Source organism: Acipenser ruthenus, chromosome 21 (genome assembly GCF_902713425.1).
Source record: "Acipenser ruthenus chromosome 21, fAciRut3.2 maternal haplotype, whole genome shotgun sequence".
In the NCBI taxonomy this organism is placed as follows: Eukaryota; Metazoa; Chordata; class Actinopteri; order Acipenseriformes; family Acipenseridae; genus Acipenser; species Acipenser ruthenus.
In genome coordinates, this window is record NC_081209.1 from 27457861 (window position 1) to 27483709 (window position 25849).

The 25849-nt window shown below is 39.7% G+C and overlaps 3 protein-coding genes and 1 non-coding gene across 5 annotated transcripts; 2 read left to right on the plus strand and 2 right to left on the minus strand.

Annotated features, from left to right (window-relative positions):
* The first annotated feature begins 113 nt into the window (after positions 1-113).
* Positions 114-9486, plus strand: LOC117429682 (fibronectin type III and SPRY domain-containing protein 2-like). The gene is made up of 13 exons (XM_058995367.1): positions 114-309; positions 996-2054; positions 2234-2329; positions 2552-2785; positions 3567-3589; positions 4137-4258; positions 5635-5799; positions 6149-6283; positions 6514-6667; positions 7340-7473; positions 7907-8039; positions 8428-8604; positions 8896-9486. The coding sequence occupies exons 2-13, from the start codon at positions 1074-1076 to the stop codon at positions 9146-9148; spliced, it is 2607 nt and encodes an 868-aa protein (XP_058851350.1). The 5' UTR covers positions 114-309; positions 996-1073; the 3' UTR covers positions 9149-9486.
* A 203-nt stretch (positions 9487-9689) lies between these two features.
* Positions 9690-16281, minus strand: LOC117427796 (KH homology domain-containing protein 4-like). Of its 2 annotated transcripts, XM_034046103.3 has the most exons (14): positions 16132-16281; positions 14862-15177; positions 14278-14391; positions 14096-14175; positions 13861-13913; positions 13383-13522; positions 12729-12937; positions 12215-12275; positions 11716-11773; positions 11279-11517; positions 10892-11008; positions 10700-10800; positions 10381-10466; positions 9690-10050 (listed from the first exon to the last, which is right to left on the minus strand). In XM_034046103.3, the coding sequence occupies exons 1-14, from the start codon at positions 16158-16160 to the stop codon at positions 9917-9919; spliced, it is 1737 nt and encodes a 578-aa protein (XP_033901994.3). In that variant the 5' UTR covers positions 16161-16281; the 3' UTR covers positions 9690-9916. The 2 variants fall into 2 exon arrangements, 1 of the variants encoding a protein (XP_033901994.3); XR_004548237.3 differs by lacking the exon at positions 9690-10050 and having other exon boundaries at positions 10700-10766.
* Positions 15300-15436, minus strand: LOC117428601 (small Cajal body-specific RNA 15). Its single transcript, XR_004548351.2, has one exon. It is a non-coding gene; the product is annotated as a small Cajal body-specific RNA 15 (non-coding RNA).
* A 6238-nt stretch (positions 16282-22519) lies between the features above and the next one.
* Positions 22520-25619, plus strand: LOC117429698 (cocaine- and amphetamine-regulated transcript protein-like). Its single transcript, XM_034906959.2, has 3 exons — positions 22520-22833; positions 23202-23282; positions 25208-25619. Exons 1-3 carry the CDS (start codon positions 22696-22698, stop codon positions 25313-25315), a joined length of 327 nt encoding a protein of 108 aa, XP_034762850.1. The 5' UTR covers positions 22520-22695; the 3' UTR covers positions 25316-25619.
* Positions 25620-25849: the final 230 nt, after the last annotated feature.

The following is a 25849-nucleotide window of genomic DNA, read 5'->3' on the forward strand; positions in this document are numbered from 1 at the left end:
AGGATCGGTACTAGACAGAATTTTCTGTGCTCCTATCTCTGTGTGATTTCGGCACCAGCATTTCTTCTATTACTTTGTAAACCTTTGTTTCCAATACTTTTCCACCAGACGTCATCGCCAGTGACACCTGAGAAGGGTGCAGCGAGCGCTGCCTCGCTATATTTGTCAGCAGCTGTCATTTACTGCTGCCACATCAGGATTTCCAGAAGAGGGGAGGTCTCGGGCTAAATTTACTTTAAATATCCTTTCAACTGTGCTGGCTGTAAATGTTCAGGGGACTGGCTGCAAAACCAGCGTCTTCATTATAAGGTAAAGTGAAGTTTCTTATATATATATATATATATATATATATATATATATATATATATATATATATATATATATATATATATATAATACCTGTTAGATATTAATTATTATATATGGTCTAAACTTTAAAGGGTGATTTATCTAAACAGGAACATTGTTGAAAACCATTTGATGTAATTGTACATGACTGCAAATGTTTCCTTTGAAGATAAAGAACCCTAGAGCTAAAGAAAACTCAAAGACTAATTTCTAATTTAATGGTTACAAATAATGGGTCTGTGAGTCTTCATTTCCTTCATTGTAAAATAGCATATTGTCATGTATATACAATAGTATCATGATATTTATATCCTCTTAGCATGCAAGTTGCAACCCAAAATAACAGTAAAATTGCAGAGAACGTTTTGTGGGTAAAATTGTAATAGTGTGTGCAGTACAGTGTTTTGCAGAGTGTCATTTACTTTATAACTGAATAAGTAGTTTTATATATTTAAACTAATTTTAAATACTGGAACTGATCCTGGCCTGGCAGGTAGATTTAATGTTTGGGTTCATGTTGACCTTCCCTGACACATAGATTTTATTTTTGCGTTACCAGCTTTGAACGGTTGGTTGTCCTCTCTATACTGTACTTCCCTCTGCTGTGCGTGCAAGTGTATTCATTTAAAACAACATTTTCTATTCAGGACTCAATCAGGACTGAGGAAAAAAAAAAAAAAACCTACTTGTGTTAACATCGCTCCTGATCTGGGGTATTTATCATCATGTCAAACGAAGATGTGGAAGCCATCCCTCCCAGTTCCTCCCCAGCGATGCTGGATGAGACCACCAAAGAGTATTTGTTCAGCACAGACGAGGGGACCCTGAGTAAGGCCTCTGCAGAAGCACAGGTTCCCACAGCACACCTAGACATAGGGCCTGAAGGGCTCAGCTTCTACAACATGGACCTCTACGAGTCACGGGAAAGGCTGGATATCTTCACCGAGGAGCTGTCTTCCAGCAGGACAGAGGACGAGCAGTTTACAGCGATGGAGGATTCCAACGAAAGCCGTCCGAGAACGGAGGAGGAGGAGTATGACCTTTACACGGCCGAAGTGAGCGAGATGGCAAGGCAGTACGGGATCTGGGACGACAAGGAGGACATGGAAATGGGGTTTCAAACCCAGGAACCCTTTGTGATGGTCACGCAGAAACAGGAGCCTGCCGTCCAAGACATCAAGACTTGGGGTGAAGAGCCTGTCAAGGGTGAACCCAAGGAGGGGGGTGCTGGGGAGAAGAGAGACAGCATTCATAAAACGCCTGCAGTCGACGAAGGAGGTTTGATGGAACATCACAAGCCTTGCTATCCCTCAGAGGGGGATGAGCCCCAATCACACGAGCAGTATGTTGGACAAAGACAATATAGTGAAGAGGCTTTCGAGGAGGAGGAGTGGGAGGAGGAGGGTTCACAGGCTATGAAGGCCTCCCGTGGAGATACTCAGATTGGGGAGTTTGTCGGCTTCTCTGCAAAAACCCAAGAAGATCTTACCATGGATATGGACAACCCTGAAGACGGGTTCAGAGCGAGCGAGCACACACATGACCTAGAGGAGGGGCAGCCAGGAGCACAGGCAGGTGGAGAGGATGAAGTCCCAGATGTATTCTGCATGGAGTGTAAAATCGCAATCAGAGCCTTTGACAAGGTGTTCGGCTCTCACAAGGATCATCAAGTCACTAAACTGTCAATCGCCGCAGAAGACACTAAGGTGAGGTTTTATTTATTGTTCCAGTATTTGGACACAGATTGCTCAGAAGGACTAAAATGAAACTTGGACGAAACTAAAATTAGACCAATATTTATTTTTGTGTCACAGTACTGATGGAGAGTAGTGTAAACTATTAAGGCTGTGTTGTATACAATTTTTGTCCTCTTCATTTTTTTTAGGTTGAAATTCATAAAACTATGTGCAAGTTAGAAGAACAGATAGCTCAAATGGAAAATTTTGCAAGCCATTTGGAGGAGATTTTCATCACTGTTGAGGTAATAACAGATTGCAATATTCTTTTACTTTACTTTCTGTATGCAAGATACTAATTGTATTTATTTACTTTTAGTATTTCTAGAATGCATGTTATTAAGTATTATGCATTTCTAGGTTTCATTGAAATGTGCTGTATTTCGTAGTAGCTATGGTGTTAGTTAACTGAAGCCCTAGTCTTGGCTGTGCTTGGTGAATTATATGAAACTCTTATACTCCTTCAGGAAAATTTTGGGAGACAAGAACAGAACTTGGAGCAGCATTATAACGAAGTCATTCAAACACTCACCCAGAGATACGAGGAAAAGACCTCGGGGCTGGAGGACGAGAAGAAACAGAAACTGGAGAAGTTGTATAGCCAGCTAGTGAACTGTGGGAAAACCCTGGATATTTCAAAGGATTTGATAGAAGCTGCTCAGGAGATCTGCAGAAATGAAGACAAACTTGCCTTCCTTCAGGTCTAGAACTAATATTGCTGTTGAAAAATGTGTATTCCACTTTGTATAATAATAATAACAGGCAGTAACTTAAATGATGATTGAAGCATTTGTTCTTATTCAAATCTGTGGATGAACTGAACTTAGTTATCGTAGCTGTGTCTTCAGCGTTCAAATTCCACGTGGTTTGTAAGTATTACAGTCCAAAGAACATCTTTTATAAGTGTCTACAGTATTATAAATCACAATTCTAGAAGCTTATTAGTCACAGTGCAGCTCAATTGGTGCTTGCTTCAAACTTAGGACATCCGGGAGGCCTAACTCAAGGCTGGGTGCTTGTGTGTGGATGATGGGTAAATGTCAAAGTTTGTAGACATGCCACTGAGCCAAACAGTTAAGCCAACTAGGAACGGGTTGCTGATGTGACATCGGAGATGCCCAAAACATAGGAGCATGACCTACTGGACATGCACCAATAAGAAATAAGACCTCCGACTTGGGCCCCTTTTTGTTTTTGCATTCGCTTAACAGTAAAATGTAATTGATATTTACTTAACCCTTTCAGTGCTGAATTATTTTTGTCGAGCTGAAGAAGGAACTCCTTTATTGAGTATACATGAGAACAGGACACATATTTATACACTAGAGCCCACGAGGTTCCAACGTGATTTCCAGGGGCATACTCTATATGTTAACATACAGCAGCGCCAAGATAAAGCAAGACCTTGAGGTCCCACCAGGACTGAAAGTTGCACTGCTCCCAGTAATAATATAACCAGTTAGTTTGCTTTTCTGTTTACAGGTTGCTGTACCCACTGTGGAGAGGTAACAGAAGGACATTCATTCTTTTCTGTGCAGTTTACTTCAGGCTCTTATTACTATTAACATCATAACATAACACAGACATGAAATGAGAAGGCACCCATACAGCTCCCTGCATGTTACTGATGGAAACAGACAAGCATAACAAGAAAGGGCCTTCAGAAACCCTCATAAGAAATTCGATAGTGCATGTAAGTTGACTAGATCAAAGGGCTGTTTGATTCTGTTACTAAGATGAGAGTTGTCCTGCCAGCATAATTCATCCATAACTTCAAACACTCTGCAGTAAAGACTGATAAAAGCATTAACATTTACGTGTGTGTGTGTCTCTTAAAAATTAACGTTGCGCTTTATGTGACAACCATAGGTACTGATCTTTTTAATGAGCTTTTTACTTGGTTAGGAGTGTGTGTGTGAATTGATTTTACACTATAGCCTGAATCGCTGGCTTTGCATGGTGTGCAGTGCACTTGTGTTGTGCTAGCTTGTAGCTATCAAATTGTATTCTATACTATACAGGTCTAACAATTGTATATTTAAAAAATAACAGGATAGAAGAATACACTGCCTCTGATCCAGACCTCAAGTTATCAGCATCCTTGGAGTTTGAAAACGATGCTATTGATTTTTCTGATGTCAGGCAGATGATGGATTCCATTAACATCGTTCCAGGTTAGCTTTAATTTACCTTCACCTGGTAGAATGATTAACTCTATGGACTATTTTTTCTTCAGATCAGAAGCACTATTATGCACATCATGTCTGCCCAAAGACCTACTGGGTTCAATTGAAGTCAGTGCGGGTCATATGTTCAAAGCAGTCTTTATTCATTTATTCCTATTTATAGAGTTATAAAACTCTGGTCATTTTACAAACTAGAATCAAACAGCTGAGTAACATAATCCGACTTCACTTAAACGTTAGCTTCTCATTTTCTAACCCTTAACATTATGTTTTTCTTGTTTTTTAAAAAAAGGAGTTCAATTAATGGCTAAAGAAAACGCTTTGAAAATATGTTTCTACAGCTTTGCACTTTCCACAGTATTAGCTACAACAAGAATCTGGTGACTTTCATGAACTAGTCACACCAGCCTAACATTGCAGTTCATTTGACAAATTCGAAATGTATATCCCTGTAATTGCTAAAGCTGAAGTCAGGTGTGAAGTAATTTGAACAATAATGAGTTACCAGCCCCTCTGCTTTGTCTGCTGTCAGGGTGTTTGTGAATCTGACGCTGTGGGAGAAACGGCCTTGACCTCTTATGACTTGGTAAACATTCCTCTAGTGTTAAGAGTGAAGAGTCACATTGTTATTCCTCCAGCAGCAAGCACAGCAAGATAAAAACAGCCAAGCTGGCAGCTTTTGTAGAAAATCAATGCCAGAGATGTTCTACCTCCATTCAGCAAGAAATGAACTGCAATGCAATGTTTAATGTGACAAGCCTTCAGAAGACGTATCATTCAGAGCTCCTCTGAAAGATTAAAGCTTCATATCGGTTCCTTCGATTCAATCTTTTTTTCATTAGTTATGCCCTTCATAACAATTTGCCAGCATTTCTGGGTAAATTCATTAAAGTAATTAGAATTTCATATCAGGGATTGCTCAGAAACACCATTCATATTTCATATTGATGGTATAGATATGAGCATTGCACTTTGTTAAAGTCATGCATGCTTTCTTAAAGAGATATGTACATAAGAACACCAGAAATCTTATTGTCGTGAACTAGAACAGACGGTCCCTTGTAAGAACACAGATAGCCCCTGGGCAGAATGAAATCGTTTCTTGAGTAACCTCAGCTGCAAAAGCATCACCTGGTCAACAAACTCATTTTCCAATACGTTATGAAAACATTTCAGTATTATACACCACACTTCAATGCAAAGTGTCTTGATGTTACCAGTTGCCAATGTGCTAATATTCCATGCCATGTATTCTAGCAGAGTTCGAGCAGCTAATTGGGTTACACAAAGAAAAACGACCGTGCTTATTGTTAATAAAAGGTGCCACACATGGTTAATTAAAAACGTTTTCTGTCACTTTACAGCCCCATCTGCTCCAGTGATAAACCCCCAGACTCCAAATTCGTCCACCAGTACTTCAGTGCGGGTGTGCTGGAGCTTGTTCTCGGACGACACTGTAGAGTACTATGAGTTGTATTACAAACCCGTGCTGGAAGGCACCACAGCAGATGAGAATGAAGAACAGGATGGTAACACTTGCATTTCTTTTTTTCACCCCAGATCCTCTCTACAATCCTACAGACTGTACGGGTTAGCTGTAAAGAACAGATCTTCAGTCGGGAAACTCATAGATTATTCACTAAAGCTTAGACTAGACAACATTACTGCATTAATTGGCCTTTCAAGGCAGATAAGTGCAGAGGCTGACCATAGGGAAGCCATGGGGAAGGAGGGCATTATTGTTGTGATATACTGAAATAGTATTCGATGGAATTGTGCTTCTTCTCCTGTGACTTTGCAAAGCCAATCTGTATATAATAAATATATAAATAACTGTTAAAAATGTGATGTGACTTGAACCTTTGCATTTGTTCCCAGCATCGATGGTTAAGGTGAAAGAAACGTACTGCACGGTGTTGAATTTAGTACCGAATACACAGTACGAGTTCTGGGTGACCGCATTGAACACCACTGGCATCAGCCCTGCCAGTGAACGAGCAGTCTACATGACTGGTATGTGTCTTTTTAACATAGTTCAGTGCTTCACAGGTTACATTGTTTTTTTAATCCAGCTCTCAACAATGTAAGAGCTTGCATTACGTTGGTTTTGTATTTTTTACCATGTCATGAAAATAGTGGGTTTACTGCGCTGTCCTCAAAGAAATCCCCTTAGTAAATTAATCTTAGAACTTTTAATTGTTCATATTTTTTGTTATGGCTGGTGTGCTTGTGTTCCTCTCTAGTGCCGTCACCTCCGGTTATCAAGAAGAAACTGTGCAGAAGCTGTCCGAACGCAGCATTAATTCGCTGGGAGTCGGGTAACACAAACCCAGTGGACTCTTACACAGTGGAACTCTGTGAAATAAGCAGAGAGAGGAGCGAGACCGCTGTCACAGAGTACGTATTAAAAGTACTACAAAAGCAATAAAGAAACAATCCGGTGAGCGGACATGCAATAAAATACAGGCAGCTGCTTTTTTAATAACAAGAATACTCCACTCTGTCGCAAATAATGCCAGGCAGAGTTGTTACTGGAACTGGGGTATATACAGTAATCATCCTGAGTCACAACCAAGACAAAATGTAGTTTCTTACCTTTAAAAGAATGCAAATTATGACTTAATTGTGCCAAAGATATTTTAATTCTTTGGTTTTTTTTAAACTTCAGTTCTGGATCCTGATTTTTCAGATACAGTATGTCAATATTAGCGCTTCTTGTTGGTACCAAAAAACATGGTCTGACTGCACCCAGACTACAGGAAGTCGTTCTGTACCAGCAGGAAGCAGCAGCGTTGTTTGAAATGTGTGCTCCTTTAAGTGAAATATTCTAGTGAAACCCCTCTCCTGCTGAGCTGCTATCCACCGTGCTTCAAGGTGTTTTTGGAGCTCATTTTTAGTTCCTATGTGTGGTGGAATGCATTGAGAGCATAGCTGTAATATCAGATTGCGTGTTGATGCAGCAATGCTATTTTTAGAGCTGGTCCAGCATGGCTCCACCAGTCATTATGTTTACTTGTTATTTTTTTCTTCATGTTTGGCACATAAGCAATTCATTTTCCAATCTTTCAGATCAATAGTTGGAATCCCTACATATGAATCAGTAATTCAGTTGCTGTCAGGACGGAGCTACCTAATCTATGTAAGAGCTGTTAATATAGGCGGACCCAGTGAAAGAAGTGACCCTGTCATCATTTATACAACAGGTGATGTTTTTTTTTTCTTCTTGCTTTACTCTTCACCAAATACTGTACTTCTGTATATAAAATTGATCTGCAATATGCATTACAAAAGCCCAATGCTATGCACTTTCCTCCCTTGGTTGGTTGCCCCTTGGTAGTCTTTTGGCTGCTGTCTGCTTCTAATGATCTGATACAATCAATAAACTGGCTGGTGTTTATTTCAAACACAGCTTATTGCATGGTGCACGCTGGGACTAGGAGAAGAAAGGTTTGGAAAGATTGCTTGACAGCCCGATTGGTTAAAGAGGCTTGTTCTAACACACCATCCAGGAAACAATAAGCTAGCATTTAGTTTGCTGCGTTCTCAAAATACCCTAAATATTTCATTTTTGGCCGTCGTTTGCAGGTACAAATCCCCATCTTATAGACTCTTGTCTTTTGTAACTTCAAATCACAGGCACTTTCTTTCGTCTGAATGAGGACACGGCACACCCCTCCCTTGCCATTTCAGAGGATGGATTCACCATGTTCTATGGGGATGAATATACAGAATTAAATGACATAACCTTCAGTGATAACACCTTCTCCAGGTAGGCTAGCTCAAAGGGAATGATCATTACAGATCTCAGACAGTATATAGTTTCTTCTTTATTTTTCTAATTTTGGTGAATTTAGTGCTCATGACAACGGCACTGGCTGTAGGACCGCAAGACAAGTGACCTATTTTACTACCCCACCCACACGAATTGTTTAATATAACTGTAAAAAAAAAAAAAAAAAAAGCTATTTCAGTAACACAAGTAAACACATACATAACAGTGCGTTAAGACAAATTACATGACCATTGACAGTAGCTGGAATACACATTAATCAACGAGGTGCGAGAATACAGCCTTTGTTAGCTTGATTTTAATTAGAGGCCAGGGATATATGACAAGTCTTCCTGGAAACTTTTTTTTTTCTTCTTTATTTTTGCAGATGTGTTGCCATAATGGGAGAGCTAATACCAATTAGAGGAAAGCATTACTGGGAAGTAGAAGTGGAAGAACACACAGAATACCGGATCGGCGTGGCGTACGAAGACACACAGAGAAATGGATACCTTGGTGCAAACAACACCTCCTGGTGCATGAGGCACGTCATGACACCGTCAAGGTAAGCTTCAAGCAACAAGACTGCCACAGACCATTAAACTGGTAAATATATGGGCCTATTCATATAGAGTGAATAAACTAGATACCATACCAAATGACATGCTGCGAAATTAGTCTAAATGGTTACTTTACTAAAACTAGAAATACCTGACAGGCCAGCTTCCTGGATCCTGCTTTGTGACATCAGTTGGGAAAGCACACAATGATCAATATTACCACTTATTTAAAATATATGTATATATCTCCATTGTATGTATATATTGTTTTATTTATTAATTTTTTTCTGCTCCAGGCACAAATATGAATTTTTGCACAATGGATCAACTCCAGATATCCGAATTACAATGCACCCGAAGCGCATTGGAGTGTCTCTAGACTACGAAACAGGGAAACTTGCGTTTTTTAACACAGATCTTTCACAGCATATCTACACATACAAGTGTCACTTTCTGCACTATGTACACCCTTGTTTTGCATTAGAGAAGCCTGGAGCTCTGACTGTGCACAACGGCATTGAAGCTCCTGAATACATTACATTCTCATGAACAGTCTTAGTGTAGAGCGATGCATTTAAACATGATATTTGTAATACTAGCTGACTATTTCAAATTTCCAAAATGCTCTAGCCAGTCTTGTATGATGTAATATGGTGAACATAGCAGGCTAATACTTATGGCATAAATGCCTACTTTATCACAGTAGCTTACTTTAATGCAGCAACTTTATAACTTGCAATGTAAGATGTTTGCCCCTTTGTAATTTATTATTTCCCCATGAACATGATTTCAGCTTTCAAATGCCTTTGAAAAACATCTGTAGTCAAGAATGTGACAGGATTTTTGATTTACTGTATTTGTAAAAGAATAAAAGCATTCATCCGCCATCACAGAAATGCTTTACTGTAAGCCACAAATTTGATATGCATTCTACATTGCAACCAATGTTTTATCCTGGCAGCTCAAAGCCAGGTAAAGGCTACCTCCAGTGTCCTAATCCTAAGCTTTTACAATTTGTAAACCTTTTGAAAACCCAAATTAGATTATTTTAACAGCATGTACTACAAAAAAAATAATTAAAAAACACACAAATTATTAAATATTTTATTACAATATTCCATAGGAACAAGCTTAGTTATTTCATGTAAGGATACTGTTTCACTGAAAGCCACAGCACAAAAAGGGACAAAGAATTAAGACAAGTGTTGAAAGAAAAAACTGAAATTAAGTTGATTTACTTATTCCTTGTATTAAGAGCCATGCCTCACTATTAGTGTAAAACTATCTTCCAACATCTGCATCTTGAAGAGTAGTAATTTACTGGAAAGGCATCTTACTGCCAAGAAACCGATCTTCCTCTTCATCAGAAGAGTCCCCACTATAAGGGACTAACCCACTGTCATCCTCACCAGTTTTCTGCTTCTTCATGAAAGCAGCTGGATCTCTGCTACCTGTAAAAAGCAAAACAGAAAGAAAAGACCATACGGGTGCCCCAAACAGCACATTAGTCGCAGAAAGTGTTCAATCCACAGCCAGCAGTCATTCATGGAATATGAAATATCACCACACATCCATGACAGGCAGGTCCAGAAGAAGAACATGTGAAGAGAACACAAAGGGGAAAGAGAAACATGTACAAAGAAAACAAGGGTTAGTTTCCAGTGGAGGCTTGTTCTCCAGTTATCTGAAAAGTTTAATTTCTCATTGATAACAGTTACAAAGCCATTAACTTTGAGGGGGAAAAAAAATAAATAAATGTGTTTGATTGTAGAAATGCATACCAAGCGTAGCCTTGGAATTGCCCTGTGTCCTTTGCCTTTTGCGTGTTGTTCCAGTAGTTGGTGGAGGGGGTGGGGGCATCAACAACCTGCACAGGAACAAGAGAACAACTTTGATCCATTAAATCCTAAAAACCACCCAAATTTTCATTCTTAATAAAAAACACACTGGTCTTGCACAACAATTGCAAGGCCAACTGGTACTCAGACAGTGTGGCCATTAAGGATCTGATCCACTGCATGCTCTATATGCACCATCAGTACACATCTAGTTAATTCAAACAACATGTAAAACAATGAGCTTCGTGTCACAACTACAAACCTTTCTAATTCTTTGCCGTCTCCATTCTTTCTGGTAGAGGACATCTTTTCTGACTTCACGGTACTGTCTGAAGTGAAATTATTGGGGTGAATGGGCCCATGCTAAGAGCAAAAATTACACAGGTTAAATTGATACTACAAAAGACGACACCATTAGAAACAGAAATCCATATAAAATGTAAAGCTTCTCAACCTGGTATCCAGAAGTTGTTTCGTTGGTTTTGTCAGAGAAATGTCTTTTTGGACTGCTTGGTCGTGGTGGGCTGGAAGAGGACACATCTGAAGAGAGGCAGTAACTAGCTGGAGTGTCCTAGACAGACAATGAAGAACAGGCATTTATTTGACCTTCCTTTCACATTCTAAAATACAAAAACACATTTGTAAAGCAAGACTATTTGCACAAGTCCACACTGGTCCATAGTTATTTCATAATGAATCTGGGTTAGTGGAACGTTGTATATGCAGAACACCATGCCAGGACGTTTCAAATCATTGCCCTTAATGATTCACAAGATGTTTGAAGTGTGAAGACTGCATTTAATAATCTGGACCATTCATTAAAAGAAATACTGAAATCTACCTGCGTTAGATAAGAAGGTTGCTTCCTTGGACATACTGGATACTGAACCATTGCCTGAGAAGATTGAGGGGTTGATGAAATGTTAGAGTGACTGTGCGCACCATTTGAACTACTCCAATAACCACTGGATGCTGGATATGCAGAAGAGTCTCCCATGTAACCAGTGGATGAGTAATTATACCAGGATGACTGGCTACAATAACTGTTACTAGGAGGGTATCCAAGGGAAGATGGGTAAGCTGAAATACAAGTATAAAAACTTTCATTATTAAAAATAATGAATAAACCCCCACAGAAACACACAAAGTAAAAAGCAGTCAATAATGTTGTCCAAAGCTCTCCTGCAACACTCTGACATATGTAGGTATATTGAAACAGAATTAACGCATCTCTTTGAATTTAGGGTTTTTCTCCAGCAATAACATTACAAAGTTTACCTTGTGATGATCCTCCTGCAGTATACATCGAAAGCAGTCTGGAATGTTCTGACCGCACCTATTAGAATAACAAAACAAGCATGTAATTTCACACTCATCCTCAGCTATGGCTGTAAACATAAAATTAGAGCCATCAGTAAGATCTCTAGGACCCACATTCACAGTATGCACTGTTTGTAGTGAAACATATGTATGGATGCTGGCCAACATTATATTTCCCAGCAGGAATATGGATCTCCAGCAGTAAAAAATGCAGCCAATAAATTTTGGAATATATAGCAGTTGGATAATGTCAGCAGGTGCAGTCCACCCCAACCCATTGCTCGAGGGCAGGCTGTTCTCACTACTGGATTACTCTAGGAGGTGGGTATCAGTGAAAGATGCTGATTCTTTGCCAGCTTCACTTTCTTTAACCTCCAATAGCTACAGAACATTTAGGAAGCATTACTGTCACTTCCATTTCATTTTCTTCTAAATATTAAATAAATGTAAAACTTACCGTTTCTAACAAGCTTTCACAGAGCTTCTTTGCTGCTTCCAAACCTACTGCTGTTGGATGGCTAAAGAAACAAAAATAAATGAATTCCAGGTCATTGTGACTATTAACTTCTTTCATGGAGGCTTGTCTTAACTGCAGTACACCCCAAGCTTTCACTAGACAGCAGGCTGTTCTCAGGACTATTACTCTAGGAGTTGGGGATCAGTGAAAGCTACCAATTCTTTCATAGTTTCAATTTCTTAAAAACAACCCAATTTTAGACATGAAAAAAGTGCATACAGATTGCACAGTTTGCAGTTTTAACATGCAAAATAGTTTACTAGTATTTTAATCTTCATTTTAAAACGTATAATTTTTTCCCCACTGAAGCATGCATTTCAGACACTGGGCAGTTAAATAAGTCAACTAGTCCAACAAACTGTAAACCCATTTTTAACAAACTTCACATCCCATTCTAAATCCATAGAAGTCAATAAAGTTACAGTAAAGAATTCCTATGAACAGATCAGCCTACCTGATGTACAGGTACAAGGGCTCAAAAGACTCCCGCTTCGACGCTTGCTCCATATACCCAGAGCCTTTCCCTCGAAGGAACACTCTAGCGCCAGTCTCAGTCTGGATGTGGTGCAAGTAGGAACCACCAGGACCTTCAATTCTCTCATTAACGTTGAAAGAGGGCAGAGTCTGGTGCAAACCTACAAAGAGTTTTGCATGCACAAAATGCTGAAAGAAGAGACAATTTTTAGCCTATTTAATTTTAAGCACAATTTTATACAATCAAAATACAGGCTTTCCTTAAGTGGGTTCAGTCTACCTTAAATTAAGCTCTATCTGCCTTAACAGAATTTCATCCTATGACTGAACATATCAACCCCATACAACTAGAGATACTGAAATAGGTGATTTTCACAGTCAAGTAACTAGCACCAAGTTATTTTACTTAAGTGTCAGCAGGAGCAGTAAACCCTAAATCTGTTGCTCGAGGTCAGGGTGTTCTCACTACTGGATTGCTCTAGGAGGTGGGTATCAGTGAAAGATGCACATTCTTCGCTAGCTTCACTTTCTTTAACCTCCAAAGATTAGACAATATACACATAATTGAGTATGAACACAGTCATGCAGTACAGCAAGAAATCCACTATGGATCAACGGTAATCTAAAAACCTACCCCTGTATGAGAGTGGACATGTGCAGCAGGCTTGCTTGGTTGGTTATAGATGGGGACAGCGGGTGCAACAGCTGGTGGCTGCGCTAATGCAGTTCTCAAGACATCCTCTGAAATGATTTCCTTAATGCAGGCCACTGCCTCTGCAAAAAATAAAAATCCTGGTTACACCAATACATTTTACACATTGGAGTGAAGGAAGTCTAAAAGACATCAGAACACAGCAGCAAGTTCAACTAAACTGAGCACGTGGTCCATGCTGTTCGCAGAGAAGCCATTTTGTCACTTTCCAGTGTCACACAGGAGTTGTAACAGTAGTCTAGCAATATAACAGAACAATGAAGACTTACCATTTCCAAAACAGACTAGAAACTACTGAGCCAGCAGCTGCAGTACAGCCTAAGCTTTCACTTGAGCAGGTTGCTTTCACTAACTAGTGCAGCAAGTGCTTAACCATTATGAACACAATTAAACAACTTACTGTTAACCTCTTCCTGTGTCTTGCCTTGAACATGCAAATACAAAGGTCTGTCCCTAGAAACAAAAGAAAGCATATTAGTCTCCCCTGGCATGGATATAAAAACACTAGAGTTATCTAGTGAACAACAATTACATTTAAATAAAATGGGAAGTGAACAGATTCTTCAAGACAGCAAACTAGACATGACATACATGCACCGCTATTAAACATATTTATAGAAGTTAAAGATACATACGTTCCTTTGGCATGTGCTTTTTCAGCGCTGGTCATGTAGTAACCTTTTGTTGATACGGTAGCGCCACTGTACTGGTGTATCTATCATGAAAGAGACAGAGCTTTAGTTACACAATGGCAAGACAAAAGAAAAAAAAAACACATTCTTTCCCAATAGCCACCTCATTATTTACATCTACTTACTTTATCCTGAGTCTGTCCCTTTGTCAGGAAGTTTCTGCAGTTCACTGGAACATCATTAATGTCCAATTCTGTAACCAAGTTATCAGTGTTGAAAACTGTCCCGACCTGTAGGTTCTGAAAAAAATATTTATTACAGATTCAACTGAAAACCGTACTATTCAAACACTGCACAATGCCAGGCAGTTTGTAGAGCAAGTAAGTCAAACTACATTTCAAAGTATAAAGACCGGTCTCAACTCTACACTCCAATATAGGGGGGTAGTATCAGCAGATCCTGTAAAACTTCATAGATACCAGGAACACCTCTTCCCTGGATTTATTCGGTTGGATGTGCACTATCATTACAATAAACTGGTATAAAAAGGAAGAATTCATTGCAAGTTATTTTGTGCTTGTATATTATAGTCTGACACACAACCACAAATAAGAATCCCTTTCTGTAAAGCACTACTAACAAATGTTTTTTTTATGGCAACATGTTTCTAAATCTATGCATCTGCTTTGTCTGATGGAACATTTGATCAAGTACTTTCCCCTCACCAGGTATTACAGCATCTCAAAGTGTCCATCCTTGCATACGTTACCTTTTCTGGCAGCGTCTGTGGTGTTTTCAGTTTCCCCTTGGCCAACAGCATAGCATTAATCTTGGCTGCCATTGCAGCGGCTGCCTCCACTGCACTACTTTGCGAGGAGCTGTGCCCTCCTACTGAAGTATTCGGGACTGGGGCTGTCGACGATGCTCTGTCCAAAGACACAGCTGTTCCCAAATTCCCCAGGTTATTAGACAAATAAGCATGCGTCCTGATAGACTGCAAGGAACCGACTGGATGAGAAAAGCTTCCAGCAAAGCCTTGGAGCATACTTGCTGTAGTACTTGGCTGATCCCATTGAACATGGCACCTAAAAAGACAAACATAAGGCAATTATATTTCAAATCGTGTTATTATTAAACCTTTGATTTGTATCCAGCTGTGGAGAGGAGGTGACAAACACACTTCGTGTAAGACAATGCGAGTATAATACTATGTTTGTAGAATAAGTAGGTCAAATACTACGGTGGTAAGCAAATTGACCTGTTCTCGGCTCTACATTTTAATATAGGAGGATAATATCAGCAGAACCAATTAACTTCATAGGTACCACTTTCTTAGTCCTCCAGAAAGTGAAACAGCGTGTCAGAATAACTCAAATGTTCAATTATATATATCACACATATATAAAATCACATACCTGTATGAGGCTATCACATTGTGCTCCATAGGGGAAAAGACAACCACATATCAAGGCGAAACACCTACAAGCGCTACATTTAGGGCATAGACTGTACTATGAAATGTTTGTCTAATTCTCAACATCACAGCGAGCTGAAAACCTTTAAGGAGAAACACCCATGCCACCAATTAAAGCGTTTAAATTAACGAGAAAGGCTGAAAAGAGGGTGGTAAACGGTCCTGTCAAAGTTCAGTTAAAGTATTTCTTTAAGAAAAAAACAACATTATATATAAAACGCAATCTCAAATAATAAACGAGGGAAAATAAAACGGAGCGCCGTCTGTCTTTGCAGAGCAAGACAAAGCTGGCCTAGGTAAGCATTTCGTAAACAATGCCTTAGTCGCATCCATCAACTTTGAAATAAATTACTGTTTGAATCCTAACACGTATATTCTTTTCAGGATTATTTAATCATTAAAATAATGCATCTTTTGCCAGAGTCTTTACTGTAAAAAGCATGCAAGTGTACATATCCAGAAATATCGGATCTACTTTGATTCGGCCTACCAGTTAGTTGTCCATGCAGTAAACCAATCCACGCGTGTTGTTAAAAGGTTTCATTTATAAACATAAACTACTTACGATTTCTGTTGAGCAACGCCAGACGCCATTTCTTCTCGCGCAATATATCGTTTGTTTGCAAATAAAACTGTATATATAAAAACATAAACTACACGCAAGATAAACTGGATAGCTCGATCAGTCAACTTCCTCCTCCAAAACTGCCATCAATGTCTGATGCCTGAATGGGCACAACGCCTTTTATGACGTAAAATACAAAGCACGCTTTAGAAATATAGCGCCCTCTACAGTTGAACTCCGGAATCGTAACCAAACTAATCGCGAGTAAAAGCTAGAAATGTGTTTGTCTTGTTGATGGAAACATAGCTAATGAAAACTGTTCTGCTGTATTGTGTTTACATTGAAATGAACATACACTACTGCATATACAGACGTGTTTAATATATAACTTGCACTTCTTTTGGTTTTAATCTGACATTAACATTGCTGCCCTTCCGATACAGAAATATCCACTTGACATTGCTATCTCTGTCCAGCAGGTGGAGGCATTGCATAAGCCTGAATGCTTGGATGAAATAGATAGGATTGGATGTTTTATTGAGGCAAAATACAGAAAACATCAATCCCTGCTCTTTTGCTTTTGAGGAAGGGGGTCACGAGAGCAGCTTTTATGCAATAATTATTATGCAAACGAAGTACTGGGAGTACTGTAGTAAATAGCGCTCGCTGTGTAAAAGCAGAATGTTAAAATCAGAATAAAAACATTGAAAGCACATCCTACCAGACATGACAGTATGTGTCCAGCAGGTGGAGACATATCACAGAGACGGGGTGCTTGGCTGCTGTATGAAAACATATCTGATCTGATCATTTGAGGGGGAAAGGGGGCTTTTTATGATGGAATGCAAACGAATAGCAATCTTGCATGCACGTTGCAGATTTTTTAAAAAGCTCTGTAAACACATTCTTTAAATGAATTTACTCACAGAGTCCACTTCAACACAGACTCTTCGAAACAGTGGATTATTGAGAAAGTCAACATTTGCATTCATCCCTAAGATAACAAAAAACACCTTTCCAAGAATCAATAGTGTTAAAACAAATCTGCAAGCAAATAAATCGAGGATAAAGCTCAGGGAAGGCTTCAGTACCTGTGAATGAGGAGGGACTCAAGCTCTCTGTTTGTTTCTTGACAGCGCACAGTTAAACAGTTCATTACAGACAAGGGACATATTGAGGTGATTGGCTGGGTCTATAAAGGCAGTGTACTCATTGAGGTTCTAGGGCTGCAATTGCTTTTGAATTATAACAGAAAATATGCCTTCATTCTCTCGCGGCCTCATGCATACCTCTGGTTGTTTGTGAAGATCATGCTTGCAGACATCAGCCCGGTAATTAGGCAGGTCTCCCTGACAGACACTCTCCTCGTGTCCGCCTCTGATCTTCATTAAAACCTACAGCCCCTTGTGTGAGGCTCCAGCCAGCCTCTCTAATTGGGGTGAAGCATGCAGAGGCACTGCCCTGGCATCAGTGTGCTGGGCTCAGGGGATTTCTTTTTGTGATATCTCATACTTCATCTTATCAGCCTCCATCTCGGCACATTTCTGCTGGACCAGTGGCAGCAGGTCATGGCAATTTAATGAGAGTGTTCTCAATTTATATAGAAAAATGTAGACATCAGCGTGGTTTACAGTTACTCAATACAGGGAGTACACTAAATAAGTCAATTTTCACAGTGCAGTCCATCATACAACATAATAAAAACTCATTACCTTCCACCCTACACTGAGCCACTCAAACCCATTCAATTCCACACTGCAGCCCAGCATTCTCATCACTGAGCCACTCAAACCCATTCAATTCCACACTGCAGCCCAGCATTCCCATCACTGAGACACTCAAACCCATTCAATTCCACACTGCAGCCCAGCATTCTCATCACTGAGCCACTCAAACCCATTCAATTCCACACTGCAGCCCAGCATTCTCATCACTGAGCCACTCAAACCCATTCAATTCCACACTGCAGCCCAGCATTCTCATCACTGAGCCACTCAAACCCATTCAATTCCACACTGCAGCCCAGCATTCTCATCACTGAGCCACTCAAACCCATTCAATTCCACACTGCAGCCCAGCATTCTCATCACTGAGCCACTCAAACCCATTCAATTCCACACTGCAGCCCAGCATTCTCATCTCTGAGCCACTCAAACCCATTCAATTCCACACTGCAGCCCAGCATTCTCATCACTGAGCCACTCAAACCCATTCAATTCCACACTCCAGCCCAGCAACCTAACCACTGAGCCATTCAACCCCATTCAATTCCACACTGCAGCCCAGCATTCTCATCACTGAGCCACTCAAACCCATTCAATTCCACACTGTAGCCCAGCATTCTCATCACTGAGCCACTCAAACCCATTCAATTCCACACTGCAGCCCAGCATTCTCATCACTGAGCCACTCAAACCAACTACCTTCCACCCTGCAGCCCAGCACTCTAACCACTGAGCTTTCTCCAGATTCTAAGCTCTCCAAAACTGAACCACAATAAATAGGACTAAAACATTTTTATTTGCAGTGATTCACTTGTCAGTGTTTTAAGTTATTAAGAATAATATAAAGAGTGCATTAATGTGAAGTGAAATGAGCCAGTCTGAATTTCAGTTAATGACTCGGGGAGAGCAATCGCTCTTCTAGATAGCGCCAAGGAGACAAAAGAAAATCAATCAAGAGAAAATCAACAGAAACGGCTCAAACATCACAGACACCCAACCTGCTTCTTGGTACTGCGCTGGCCTCAATATGGGGCAGGACCACCACCATCATTATGTCACAATCTCATTATGACATCACATAAACGGTGATGACTTCAATGAAGGTGATGAATTAGCATGGGCACTTGTTGAATTGTATTACATACCGTCCTGTGGTTATGAGTGAACCGAACTGGTGAAATAATAGAAAGGGTATACATTAGGACTGTGGTATACTATCTCTGATGTAAGGATGAAATGTTCCATCAGGAAACATACGTAGTGGAGTGATATCTGTCAAGCCCCCATATGAACCACACTGCATTTGCACTTTAGATTTTACATGGAAAACAAAAAGAAAAACCCCATTCAGTACAGATGTTTGGTATTCTGGAGTCGTGCTGGCTGTGCTATTAATCCAGGAGCCAGCAGCGTGGGTGAGAATTACATCTCTGCACTATTTATCTCCATCTCTCTTGCTTTCTCTCTCTCTCTCTCTCTCTCTCTCTCTCTCTCTCGCTTTCTCTCTCTCTCCCTCTCTCTCTCGCACACACTTCCACACACCCTGCCTTGTGCTTGGTGTATTAACCTCCCAGTCTTGGCAGGACCTGAGAGTATCCAGGAGTATAGTGCAGGAAGGCTGCAGCAATGTGGCTGAACAAAGACAAGAGGGTGAGGTCCTTTAGAACAAAGAGAAACTGAACTTTTTTATTGCTCATATGACCCAAGGTGCCGATTCTACTCAGCTGGCCCTATTGCCAGGAACTTGGCATCGCTTCTCAGTTAATTATATCTGACTGAGATTCAGCTAAAGTGGAGTCTCTTCAGAGACCAAAGCCTTACAAAGATTGTGAAAGTCTATAAAAGGAGAAGTTAGGAAATCTCCACTTGAACGTTGTAATCTTTTTGTTTGGCATCATTTTTGGATGAAACCCTTTGATTAAGAGTTGATCCAAAATGATTCCCTCACCCTGATCGCTCCCGTTTTAAAACTCAATGTATCTTCAATCCCTTGCAATTGTGACACATGTGAATTCGGCACAGTTCTGGTAAAGGTTAGTCTGCTGTTCAGTGAGTGTGCAATGGTCATTATCTGCCCTACAGATCATCACAGAATGAAATGCAAGTCTTCAGCATCAGGCAAGGCCAAAAATCATTCTAGAGTGTGGCTGACAGAAGATCAGATTTCGGTGACACTGGTTACTCCAATGAATCTGTTGATTTTCATCTTGTATACAGTTAAAGGCAAAGAATCAATGCTTTTCAGCAATTTAATCCAATCTGTTGCAAACAGAACATTTACTGAATTCCAATCAATAAGGATGACCAGGACACAAAATCATTAAAAGTGACCAAATGGTGTTTTCATGCATAGCTCAAAGACAGGTAGGTGTTTACTATGGGGTTTTAGAAACTGCATGTATTGTGAGCAATTCATATCTGTGTAAGCTGATGCATAAAAACAAAGCTTACAGTTCTGAGTTAACCCACTAAGTAAATCGAAAGTGCAGTAAACAATGGACATAGACATTCACATTCGTACAATAGATTAGTTTGCTGCTCTGATCTTGTAAATGGGCTTTCCTAGAGCCTGTAAACAGGTTTGCATTGCTGAAAGAGCTAAAGGAAGTCTCTATTTTTATGCAAGCAGATATTGTGTCACTCTTTTGGTGGATATTGACATAACCTTTCATGTAATTAGTGACACTGAGGTTCGGTCTGCTAACTTAGAGACTATTGCGTTGTCTCTCTTCACCCAATCCCTCTAAATCTATGGTAGCTAAATAAATATTATTTGTTTGAGATAAACAGCAAAGTGCATTGGAATTAAAATAGTAAGAACTATAAAGCAGAGGGGTGCCACAGAAACAGAAACACAGAGAGCTGAGACAGCGATACTCCCTCAGGCTGGCAGACAGAATCGAGTTCTTTCTGCTGCAGAGCCAAGAGGAAAGAGAGAGGGAGCAGTAATAGCTGCAGTTTGTAGCGTCCTGCCACAAGGCCAGAGACACACAGTAGAGGAGACAAAAATCCTTCTGTTTATTTCACGTCTGTCCTTTTGTCTTCTCTTATGCATTGCATCTTTGGTAATGCCGGTTCAGCTTGTCATGCCAATAAAGGGTTTGAACTTGTACTTGAACTTGAGCTTGTTTGGTCTCTTTGGAAGAATCTCGTTTTTCTACTTTGCTGCCAGACACCCTGGCCATGGATAGCAAAAGACCAAATAAAACCACAATAGAAGAAAATGCAAATGTACTGTAACTGGATCTATTTGAAGTTGACAGTCAATTACTAAAACAAGTGAAGACCAATTCAGCATTGTACCGTGTGTGTGATGCTAATTGGGCTTGGTTGTAGCACTTGCTTTGAGAGATCTACTGTTTTAATTGTTTGTTGCTGTCAACATAAGAGCTCATTTACTTGTGTGATTAAGATAACGAAAGCCCTGCAGCCCTTTAAAAAGATAAGTAAATATTTTAAGTGCCTCAGTCCCTAAACTGTGATTTTCCTTACTCGAGCTTGCTGTGCAAGCTGTAAGAACTCCCAGAGACAAGAATGCGGTAAGCTTTCAAGCTGGTTTGTGTTTAATATTACACCAGGACCATCATATAAATTCAATGGAAAGAATAAGACTTGGGGGAGTTAAGGTGCGACAGTAGTCATAAAGGGTCTGTTCTAAATGGCTGCATAGCCACTGCGCAAAATTAGGACCAAGCTACAGGCTTAAACATACAACAAAAGCCAACAGTTGCGCATAGAGTGAGGACTCACTTAAGCCATTGTAGGCTGCGTATTTAACACACGCATGTTTAAAAAAACCCTTCTTATTTTGGGTATGTGGTTAAAGTTCAAATCCCATTAACACACACATAGACGCAAGCACGCACTGTGAATTGTATACGATACCCGATGGAAGAGAAAAAAGTATATATATATATATATATATATATATATATATATATATATATATATATATATATATATATATATAAATCTAACATCCTTGGTATCTTACATCTAGCAGGACAGAGATGTATTGTACAGTATAATCTAGTGAAGCGGTATGTCACAATGTTAGTGTTGCCAATTGTATTAAACTGTATACAGCAATAAACTGCGTAGAGAATAATAGAACCCTCTGCATTTATCAGTCTTAGACACAGGGGCTAGGGCTACATATAAGCAATACTTATAACCTGAGATGTCAATCATTTGGACACCGAGCACAAAGTGAAGTGTTGAAGGGATTCTCCCAGATCTATTACGTAGTAGAAAAAACTATTGGCTTTTTGTGCCATAGTTTATTATTATTATTATTATTATTATTATTATTATTATTATTATTATTATTATTATTATTATTATTATTAGTAGTAGTAGTAGTAGTAGTAGTAGTAGTAGTAGTTGATATATGTCGTGCCCCCCCCCCGTATTTAGTTTTGACAATATTCGCACAAAAACAATTATAAGTAATTAAGTATATTACACCCGGAGAGGTTGTACAGATGAAATGATGTAATTAATCAAAGCGTATGTCTGGAGTATTTCCTTGCTCAATAATAGGAAAAGTGTGCAATCAGTCAAAAAGTGCGACGGTAACTTTGATCAATTTCTTCTATTCCCTCTTCTCCAGGCATCTGAGCTGACCGCGCTGTAGGCGTGGTTAATCTCTTATAAAAGGGTAGTCTCTGCTACACAGACACACTGAAAGAAAACTTTGGTGCTACAGTGCTGTGGATACAGAGCATTCTCAATCCAGCTCCACGAGTTCTAAACTGCTGCTCGAACTGTTAGTCTGCTCAGACCTGCTGCAACGCAACCCACCACAGTTTCCAGCAACACTCGGGTCACTTCCAGAACCATGGAGAGCTCCGGAATGCTGCTCGCTGTGCTGTGTGCCAGCCTCGCCCTCGCCCTGTGCCAGGGGCAGTCATCCCGGGAGGTGTCTGACGAGGAGTACACTGTAAAGAAATCCCCCTCGTCCTCTGAGAAAGAACTGGTAAGTGCATGGCGGGTGTCTCCTTAAAAGTTAAAAAAAATAACCACCCACCACTTTTCTTTCTTTGTTTAAAAATACTAGTTAATATGATTAGGATCTTAAAGATATAAAGTATCAATTTGCATAGTTTGTTAGTGGAGTTACAGATGGTAGTTGGTTTTATATGCAGGTGAATATGATAGCCTCAATCTGAAGGGCTTGGATTTTTTGTAAGTAGCTTGAATAGATATACAGAGGTTCCACATGTTTTATTTTGAAGTGTTGAAAAATGTTTAACGTCGGTGCGAACACAGTGCAAATATAATTGAACAGACAGAATTATGTCGATAAAAAGTTTTGTAGTGATTTTGCTATGTGTTACTTCACAGGTAGAAGCAATGGAAGAACTTCTAGGAAAATTCCAGAGCAGATTCCCATCCTATGAGAAGAAAGCTGGAACCATCCCACTGGTAAGTTCCTTAAAAACGGTGACCTCTGTATTCTATAGCAGTTTTGTACGAGAGACAGTACTGGTTTAGACCTGTTGCAAATTCTCTGTAAATCCAGATTTTCGTGCCTCGTTTCGTACATAGCCATCTGGTCGGGGTTCTAGAAGTGCGCGCGAGAGTTATAGATTATGCAAATTATAAATGTGTTTTGTTCTTTTTTACTTTATCTGATATTGCAACGGTCCCAGGTTATCCTATTGAAAATAGGTTGCCAGTCTCAGCACTTGGTTTTCCCCGATAAATAAATACACACGCGCATTTCAATTCGAAAACAAAACAAACAAACATAAAACTGAAATGAAAATGTATCAAAATTAAGAGAAGAATCCTAACACCTGCTGTCGCAGCTTCCCGTTTAGCAGCAGGCACTTACATACAGCGAGCTAACACAGACAGACAGCCAGTGTACTCGATCACACACATCTTTAGTAAATGAACATGCCCTTTTCTATCATTCTTGATGGACTTGATTAGGTATTGAGGGCAACTCAGAGGTGCTCTTCCCATGACTCTATGAGATCGATTTAATTGGCTGAACACCAGTTTAAAACACACGTCTTACATCGATTGCCATGAACTTAACCACTGCCCTCTTGGTTATATTTTGTAATACCATTTTTTAACAAAAACTAAACAAACAATTACTACTGTTATCTCCATAAAGAACCAATATGATCATTATTAACATAATAATAATAATAATAATAATAATAATAATAATAATAATAATAATAATAAATGCCAGGCTGAAATGTGAAAGAAAAGTGATCCATAGTAATCAGTTAAAAGGTGATAACGTGGTAAACCCTTCCTCTATTTAAATGATTAGCAAATGTCTATTACACAGTACTCTCTAAATTATTATTATTATTATTATTTATTTCTTAACAGACGCCCTTATCCAGGGCAACTTACAATTGTTATGATATCACATTATTTTTATATACAATTACCCATTTTACAGTTGGGTTTTTACTGGAGCAATCTAGGTAAAGTACCTTGCTCAAGGGTACAGCAGCAGTGTCCCCACTGGGGATTGAACCCACAACCCTCCGGTCAAGAGTCCAGAGCCCTAACCACTACTCCACACTGCTGCCCTAAATAACAGCATTAGCACACTTTACAACATTACATTTTCATTTACGAGTCAGTTAATTTGAAAAAGGTATAAGCGACAAGCAATTATGAAAGTAAACTTCTTCAATAAACAGGGGAGTTCACGACACAGCGCCTGCAGGCTGGTGATTCCAATTAATGGCGCTCGTTAAAGTCTACAGGTCAGGAGCGAGCAGCCCTGTGTCAAGCCAGCAACAGCACTGATGTAATGGATAATAACATTAATTAGATGGCACGGTCTCCTCAATATAGCATGACTGCATGGTCTCCCCATGCACCATCTTAATTAGGTGATCTTCAGAGATAGCCAGAGGCTGCCACCATGGTAATTACATGTGTCAGCTGTTTCTCCTCCCCAGAAGCACTCTTGTTAATTTGTTTAAACTGTAGGGGTGAAGTTATTTTCAAATGCCCTGAGCCACCTTGTTCATCTTCCACTCTTCCAGAGTTACAGAGGTTGGGATCTTCTATCTTCTATATGCACTGGAAATCAATACCAACTGTAAATTAAAGACAGCAATTAAACATACCTGTTCAAAAAGGGAAGTGGCACCTTTCTGATACCAAACATCTGCACATTTCCTTTCCTTCCTTAATGCAATTTGGTTGATGTATGGGGGGAACCTACACACTTTATTGTAACTTGTAATAACTTTGGCCAGCTAAAAGCGATTCCCCTGTTTTCTAATGAAGCCTGATATACATCTGTTTCATTACCTGCCCTGGAAGTTACCTGACCAGTGCTGTTCTTCTTCCTCCACTCCCTGCAGTGCGATGTGGGAGACCGATGTGCCGTGAAGCAGGGTCCCAGGATTGGAAAGCTGTGTGACTGTGCCAGAGGGAGCACCTGCAACTCCTTCCTCCTCAAATGCATCTAAAGACCCCCCTTCACCCCGGCAGCTGTCATCAGCCACCAGAGCTGAGGAGCAGAACTGCAGCCGAAGGGCGTCCCTTCACACTGCCGGACAGCACCAGCCACCGCCCCATCCCAGATAAAACACCTAGACACTGGAATTCTGATAAATATGATATGCGTTAGTGATTACACCCCTTTTACATTCCATAAGTATTTGATGCTTTATCTTTTTTAAAATCATTTTAGCTGTGGTCTATTGGTGTGTTTTTGCATCTGCAATTGAATGTACATTTACCATTTGACAAATAAATGTGTTGTTGAGCTCACATCTTGATGTCAGTATGTATTTATTATTTAAGATTGTGATTCTTTTGGGGGAGGCTTTTACATAAATATCATACCTTATGCAAGTGAAAAACAAAACTGACTTTACAGTAATGCAGTAATGAAAAGGAAATCTTGCACATTTAAAAAGCAGCATAACAGAAAACAAGTCCCTAATCTATGTAACACAATGCTAATTAATGCCTAAATGTAATTTAATCAAAACCTGTCC

Excerpts from the sequence above, each read along its gene's own strand:
- LOC117427796 (XM_034046103.3), bottom strand. The coding sequence starts at position 16,160 with ATGGCGTCTGGCGTTGCTCAACAGAAATC. Across the intron at positions 13,523-13,860 it reads GACACAGGAAGAGGTTAACA|AGGCAGTGGCCTGCATTAAG; the intron begins GTAAGTTGTTTA and ends TATTTTTTGCAG. Across the intron at positions 12,938-13,382 it reads ATGTCCACTCTCATACAGGG|CATTTTGTGCATGCAAAACT; the intron begins GTAGGTTTTTAG and ends CTCTTCTTTCAG.
- LOC117429698 (XM_034906959.2), top strand. The coding sequence starts at position 22,696 with ATGGAGAGCTCCGGAATGCTGCTCGCTGTGCTGTGTGCCAGCCTCGCC. Across the intron at positions 22,834-23,201 it reads CGTCCTCTGAGAAAGAACTG|GTAGAAGCAATGGAAGAACT; the intron begins GTAAGTGCATGG and ends GTTACTTCACAG. Across the intron at positions 23,283-25,207 it reads AAGCTGGAACCATCCCACTG|TGCGATGTGGGAGACCGATG; the intron begins GTAAGTTCCTTA and ends CACTCCCTGCAG.
- LOC117429682 (XM_058995367.1), top strand. The coding sequence starts at position 1,074 with ATGTCAAACGAAGATGTGGAAGCCATCCCTCCCAGTTCCTCCCCAGCG. Across the intron at positions 2,786-3,566 it reads ACAAACTTGCCTTCCTTCAG|GTTGCTGTACCCACTGTGGA; the intron begins GTCTAGAACTAA and ends TTCTGTTTACAG. Across the intron at positions 3,590-4,136 it reads GCTGTACCCACTGTGGAGAG|GATAGAAGAATACACTGCCT; the intron begins GTAACAGAAGGA and ends AAAAAATAACAG.